At 33.6% G+C, this 7,802-nt stretch overlaps 1 protein-coding gene across 1 annotated transcript; it reads left to right on the forward strand.

Annotated features, from left to right (window-relative positions):
• The first annotated feature begins 257 nt into the window (after positions 1–257).
• LOC145614532 (protein PSK SIMULATOR 2-like) lies at positions 258–7,279 on the forward strand. The gene is made up of 12 exons (XM_081669591.1): positions 258–832; positions 2,072–2,397; positions 2,481–2,573; positions 2,672–2,762; positions 3,159–3,252; positions 3,923–4,020; positions 4,549–4,615; positions 5,152–5,255; positions 5,338–5,454; positions 5,689–5,765; positions 5,912–5,956; positions 6,414–7,279. Exons 1-12 carry the CDS (start codon positions 593–595, stop codon positions 6,910–6,912), a joined length of 1,851 nt encoding a protein of 616 aa, XP_081525717.1. The 5' UTR covers positions 258–592; the 3' UTR covers positions 6,913–7,279.
• The last annotated feature ends 523 nt before the right edge of the window (positions 7,280–7,802 follow it).

Below are 7,802 nucleotides of genomic sequence, written 5' to 3' on the forward strand. Positions count from 1 at the left end.
AAAGTATCAACTTTTCATAATTTTTGCTTATCGATAATCAAAGATATTAATGATTGAATAAGTATATTGGCAAACGGGAATAAAGAAACGTGTCAACTAAAAAGAAACGTAGGAAGTATAAAACTCTGGGTAAATAACGCAATGAAAAAGTCAAGATTAGATAGAATAAAAAACAAAAAAAAAAAAGACGTGGACTAGGGCGACGACTAATTAAACGCGCGCGGTAGTGTTAAAGAAATAGAATGCTGAAAATTCAACTCCCATCTTATTACGGACTCCTACTACTACACTGCTACCTACCTTCCTTCGTCAAAACCAGGGAATTTTTCTACTTACCAGAATTTTCTCTCTCCTCTTTCTCATTCAATTCAATTCACGCGTCTTCTTCTTCTACTTCTTTGTTATTATCATCTCAATCAATCAATCAATTCCCCTCTTTTATTTTCGTCTCTTTTAGGGTTTTGTTTTTTTAAATTTGGGATTTTTTTTTTAATTTAGTCAATTTCCAGGGTTTTGGGAATTCCCAATTTTAATCATATATATTCAAGGGTTTTAGGGATTTGGGTTTTTTCAATTTTGAGTGATAAACATAATGGGAGGAGCTTGTTCAGTTGGGACGATGGGAGGAAGGATTAGTTCAGAAGAATTGGAGCAGAAATTAGAGTCGGAGAACAAAAACAGCACCAAGAATACGATCAATCATAAGTTGAAGAGGATTAAAAGCTTTGGAAATTTGAAAAAGAAGAAGAATAAGAATTCCGATGATGATCCTATTACTGCTTCTCCTCAGAGATTTTATTCCGGCGAGTTGAGATTATCCGGCGATCTTAAGGTATATGTTTCTTTACTTTTTTTTTTATATGGTAAATTTGGAGTATACGATAACTAGGTTAAAGTCGATACAAAAGACTTGTGATCGAATTCCGTCCGAGTAATAATAATGGAAAATTGGTGTATTTATTTTGAGTAATTTTGTGTTGGGTGATTGTATTTTTGGGTGAATTGATTGAATTATAAAGTTGATTGATATTTGAAGAGGAGTTAAATTGCAGGAACGCAGGATCTATTGGGATTTTGACTGGTAAATGTGCAGAATTTATGTAGTTGATTGCTGTATAAGCTAAGGCTTAATGAAAAAAAATTGTGAAATTGTCACCAACTAAAGCTTGATTATTTTAATAAAGCAGAAGGGTGATTTAGGGGTCAAATTCCCTGCTATTATTAGAGTTTTTATTTTTATTTTATTTTAATATATATTATTTAAAATTTAAGCTAATGCTGAATGAAAAAAATATGAAATTGTCACCAACTAAAGCTTGATTTTTTAAATAAAGCAGGAATGCCAATTCCATGCTAAAATTAGAGATTTTTATTTTTAAAAATTTTCCTTAGTTGTTTGGTTTATTTAATTGAAAAGAATGCATTTTTTAAAAAATCATATTTTATTCTGATTTACAAAACCTTGATATTGATTATCAAAAGAGATATAATTTATTTTTTTGATTGAAGGGAAAAAGAGCTATAAATTTGGCATAGATATTGGTTGATATATTTAGTTGATGAATAAAATATACGTAAAAAATCACAAAAGACTGTAGTATACTAGTATTTTACCATAAAAATTAAAAATAGAGGAGCTTTCTCCATATCAAGTGTTTGTTGGCCTAAGTTGCTTTCGACTTATCAATATTCAAGTTACTTGATTGTAGCTCCACTATTGGAATTTTTTTTTGAAGATTAATTACTTGTGGGAGGAAAGACATGATAATTTATGTTGTAGATGAATTTTCTTAAGTTGTGTCTTTCTTGGACATAATGATACAGCTCACCTTTGTTCACTAGCACTTTAATTTTCTAATTGAATAAAAATCAAGCATTTGATAGGAAATTGATTCTTATTCTTAGAACAAGCCTTTCATGTAGTCCTGACTAGTTAATATTGATATACTAGCTGGTTGTTGCCATTGTTGTTGAATTTTTGACATTTATATGGTTTTAAAGCCATATGCCCTCACCTTATATCTCTACTTTGGGATTCTGGTCTTATCAGTTTATTTGACTATTATTACAGGCTCCACCAAGAGGATCTTCATTTATAGGAAGAGCTAGCTTTGCTGGAATGGAAAAGGCTGTTGATGTCATAGATGCACTTGGAAGTGGAATGACAAACTTGAGTCATAGTGGGTTTTTGACAGGAAAGGTGGCCAAGGGGAACAAGATATCGATATTGGCATTTGAAGTAGCTAACACAATCACACGAGGTGTGAATCTCATGCAATCTCTCTCCAAAGAAAATGTTAAGTACATAAAGGAGGAAGTAATTCCATCAGAAGGGGTTCAGCTTTTGGTTTCGTCAGACACTAAGGTGTTGCTAAGTTTAGTTGCTTTGGACAAAAGGTTGTTATAGGGAACTTTAAATAGTTAATTTACAACATCTTTGTTTTCTATTACAAAATATAACATGTTCTATTGGGTTCTAGGGAGGAACTTGATGTCTTTTGCAAAGAAGTGATTAGATTCGGTGATCGTTGTAAAGACCCACAATGGCATAACTTAAATCGATTTTTTCAAAAGTAAGGTAGATTTTTATTTATTTTGAATTCTATTGAAGCTGTGTTGTTTAATTCTAACTGAATTCATGTTCTTTTTGGAACTGGCTCTATTGTTTCAGTCTGGATTCCGAAAATGCAGTATACGAACCTCAAAGAGAACAGGTCGAAGCAAAAATGCAAGAATTGATGACTTTAGCTCAGAATACCTCTGTAAGTGGAATTCATTTGAACTTTCTTACATTAGCACTCAATTAAAAATAAGCAAATGCGAATCATAAACCTTGACATTTGAATACTTGTTGCTCCTTCTGTTGTTACTGTTGCATACTGACTTTGTGAATTTCAACCTCACACATATATTCATTGCTAAACTTAAGCTGCATGCTCAGATCTATATGGGGTGGTGGGGACGTAGATCATTATTTCTGCATTGTTATATTTTGAATGTTCAATATTGTTAATGAAAAGACATCATTACACATTGATGGGCAAAGAGGCTGCCCATTTTGGGGTAGCTGTATGCATTTCTTGTCCGAGTGACAATAGCTGAATATTTGCATTCCAACATGTGCTGAAAACAGTCGATGTTTTATTTTTGGTGTGTAGGAATTGTACCATGAGCTGAATGCTTATGATAGATTTGAGCAAGATTATCGGCAGAAGGTTGAAGAATTGAAGTCCTTAAAGTTGCCTCGTAAAGGTTTGTCTTATCTGATTGACTATGTGAAACCTTTTCATTAGTGCATCTGAAGAGTTTAATCTTCCTTCAACTAATGCTTTTAAAACAATAACCTAAGCTAGATGATATTGGTTCCTTTAAAAAGCATACTCTTGTCAAGGGATGTTGCAGCTTGAAAATGAATTGGGGACTTGGTTTAAGGATTTTGATTATAAGCTACATGTAGCTGTCTGGCTTGGTTGACATTGAACGCCACAATAAACCTAATCTGCTTTTAAAAAATAAGGTAGCTCAGCTGCAGAACTTTCATGCTTTCCAGCTGAAGTCTAGCAGCTGCCAAATCTATTTTGATTGCCGTTGAATGCCCACATTGTTGGGTTGCTAGGAGTTGCTAAATCTATCTTCACTGAACAAATGGTCAAGAATGTCCCGCAGAAATGCATTGTCCACCAATAAATTTTTTTTACTTCTTTGAAGTCCGCACAAGAATTTTTGTTTCAATACATCTCTAATTATGCACAAGGATCCCTCTAAAGAAATTATTTCACTGCTATCAGCCTGTTAAAAATCTTTGAAGTATATTTATTTAAATTGATTACTTTTTATCTGCTTGATAGAAATCTTGCCGTCTTTTGTACGAGTGTACGACCTTACTGATATACTCTGTATTTTTGTTTATTTTGTACTGTAGGAGAGCATCTTGTGATGTTAAACAATGAACTAAAACAACAAAAGAAGATTGTAATGAGCTTGAAAAAGAAATCTCTTTGGTCAAAAAAATTGGAGGAGGTAAGGACCTTGCTCTACTTGTTCATCCTAGCATGGGATTATATGCAAATTGATTGAATTCAAGCTGCATTTCTCTTTGATTTCTTTTTCTTTTACTCGAGTCTTTTCTTTAGTTATTGTCATCCAAATTGCGGAAGTAGTCTTTGGTTCATATGGTTAGCCCATATATATATATTTTCTCTCATTATATTGAAGTATTAAACAACCTATTGCCTTCTGCTTTTCAACACATGATGGAATTATTACAGCTGAATATACCCTGATAGTCAACTCTGTCTGTTTCATCATGTACAGAAAATTTCCGGTTCTTATTTGGTTCTGTTGCTCTAATTAAGGATGTAGTCTGATCTTTCTGAATGCATACATTGAATACTTAAAACTCAGTCATATATTTTTTTTTGAAGCAAAAAACTCAGTCATATGTTGGTTCTATTTAATTGATATGATTTCTTTATTTTATTCCTCCTGATTCGCAATTAATTCATTGTTTTGTTTGCTTCCGTTTGCCTTTTCCTTTCCAAATTGCAGGTCATTGAGAAACTTGTCGATATTGTTGCCTTTATACATCAAGAGATTACCGAAGTGTTTGGAGCAGGTATATGTCTATTTTTAATCTTTGTGGGACTAGAACATGTTTATAAATCTTGATACTGTACATAACTACATATGGCTTTTTGAATTTTGTTTGTTGTTCTTTTAAATATATACTTGTGAAATACAAAAGCCTAAGGTACTCCTTATCTGTTTTTGAAAGGCATGATGGATTTCTCAGGATTCTGGTTAAGATCCAAAATTTATAAATGACACAGAGACATCTGTGTCTTGTGTTCCACTTAAAATATTACCCCGATTTTCATGTTGGAAAAGAAAAGGCATATGTTGCTATATGGGATTAACTCAGTCTTTTGGCCTCACTGATTATTTAGAAACTTCTCCTTTCTGATATTTTATTGTCTATTCAAATTTGTTCCAAAAATACTGTCCACTTTTTACTATACCGAAATTCTGCTTGAAGCCTATTAGATGCTTCATTTCAGATAGAGGGAGTAATCTAGAACCCCTGGGTATACAACAATACAAGTGCACCAACTGGTCTGTGAATGGTTGATAATGGTTACTATAAAATGGCAGGTGGAGTAAAAGCTGGAGAAGAGGCCGGTATAGGTGCTCAGAGGCTAGGTCCTGCTGGTCTTGCTTTACATTATGCAAATATTATTAACCAAATCGACAACATTGTAAGTTTGGCTGTCCTTCATTTTGTGATTAATTCTTGTTATATGTAAATGATGATATTAAACAAATCTATGTGCTCCTCAGGCGTCCAGGCCCACTTCTGTTCCCCCTAATATAAGGGATACATTGTATCGTGGATTACCAGATGGTGTCAAGACTTCTATGCGCTCCAGTTTGCAGAAAGTCCGTACTAATGAGGAGGTATATTAGTATTCTTTTCATAAATGTCATTTATCTCAAAAGTGTCTTGTTAGTATGCCTTTGTTGGAACGAAATGGGTCTTTTGTCACTTTCTCACACCAATACCCAAAAAAAGTCTATGCAAATTACTGGAACTTTGTTTTTTGGGGGAGGCATTGGAAGCTTTAGCATTTCTGATTTATTGCACTCATCAATACTTGAGTGTATTCTAAGATGCTCTGATAATCTGTACAGGTTGATGTCCCTCAAATTAAAGCTGAAATGGAGAATACTCTTCAATGGCTTGCTCCCATGGCGACAAACACTCTAAAGTAAGCTATGTTTTTTTTTTCTTCCCCTTGATGCTTCTGTTAGTGTACCCTAATTTGTTCTTTCTCAAAGTATAGAATTTTCATGTGCACAATTCTTGTACATTTACAGTTTCTCACTTATCTTTTGTTTCCTTTAATTGGAGCAGAATGCATCAAGGTTTTGGTTGGGTTGGAGAGTGGGCTAATTCCAGGTTTGTCAACAACTCTGCTTTCATATTCCATACGCTCATTCTCCACTTGTTTGAAATGAGAGTTGAGTTTAATTGTGTGCTTATTTTTAGCATGAGCGGTTGTGTGATGGGGGTATGGGGCAATAGTGTTAACTGTAAGCACTTGTTCGTAGTTCTACATGTCTACTAGTACACCATAAGACACAGAAAATTCATGAAGGAACTCATCTTGTATCACTAGTTGGATAAAAAATATGATGGGAAATTCTCTTTTACCAAAGAGAAAATAAAAAAAGTGTGTTACCAAAGAGAATTTCCCAAAAATGATCCAATATCTATTAGTTTTATTACAAAACTCCAGAATGCCATTAGATGTATATAAATTATGCAAAAATGCTATCGTGATCACACTTTTTTCCATTCTTGGAGATAGATTTATTATTACTCCGAATTTAAGATCTTTATTCTGGTTGTGCAGCATTGAATACAGCAAAAAGACAGCAGGAAATGGCACCTTAATTCGTCTCCAAACTCTCTATCATGCAAGTAGGGATAGGATGGATAATTACATCCTCATGCTTGTGACACTACTCCATCAACTGATTAGCGGGATGAAACGCAGAGATTATGGGATAAAGACTTTACACCCACTGCAATCTCCTAGCAAAAAGATCCTGGTTCTTGACTCACCATTGAAGAGTTTCTCATCCCTATATGATGGTAATAAGCCCCTTAGAGTTGAGCTCTCAGAGGAGGACCGAAAATTGCTGGAAATAATGAGCAAGTCAAAACGCACTCCTGGAATTAGCAAAAGCCAGGAAATTGGCAAGACTTCTCAAGCTATGGCCAAATCTTGGACATGGAGTAAGAGCAGTGAAAGTTCTCCATACAAGGAGCTGAGATCTTATCGCACTGTGAGCTATTATGATGTTGGCTACTTGGACATGATGAGTGGTGGCATTGAAGCACCATTTTGAGGAGTTGCATAATCGTTACTTGAATATTTTGCCTGAAGACCATCGCCCTTCATTCGTTATATTTCTAATGTATATAATGGCACATATTGCGAGTTTTTGTATTGTACATACTTAGACATAGATGCATTATATTCAACTGACAGCATACTCTTGATTGGGTATATAAAGGGGAGATATATAAATATATATAGTCAAATAGTTAACTCAGATGCATTGAATGGTTGTAATGTGGAGTTTCTCAGGTTCAAGTTTTGGTTCCAGTAGCAGGCCTGAGAATTGAATCTGAACTTGCCAACAGTCGTTTAAGCCTTTTGTATGTCGTTTTGTTTGACAGTTTGAGACTGAATAATACCATAATGTTTCGTTACACTGCACTCAATTAACAGCCTTTTGTTACATTGAGACTAGCACAATGATATCTTACATATAAAATGTTTATTTTCTTTATATACATATATTGTGTAACGATTAACGTAGGTGATACGTAGTACATTATTAGGTGACTCTAAAATCAAGGGGTGTGTGCCAAGCTATTGAATTCTAGAGGTAAGTGTACTAGTTTCATTGACACACGTGTCAATACACAACAATATATTTATTCGTATATTAGCAAGATTAATAAAGAGTTGAAAAAATGTATAAATGATAACATTTGTGCATTATTAAATTTTGTTGTTGTTGTTGTTGTCTTTTTTTTTTTTTTTTTTTTTCCTAATAATATTATCTAGTTATTAGATTTATAAATCTAGCAAGTATAATAGATTTTAAAACAAAGGAGTGAAAATCAGTAATTTAAAGGTAAATTTAATAGATTTTAACACTATTCAAAAGCTTGTTTTACCAGCATTTTCGACGTACACACTAACTCAAATAGTAAAAGTTACAATTGA

The sequence above is a fragment of the Chenopodium album genome, chromosome 25, assembly GCF_948465745.1.
Source record: "Chenopodium album chromosome 25, dcCheAlbu1.1, whole genome shotgun sequence".
NCBI lineage: Eukaryota > Viridiplantae > Streptophyta > Magnoliopsida > Caryophyllales > Amaranthaceae > Chenopodium > Chenopodium album.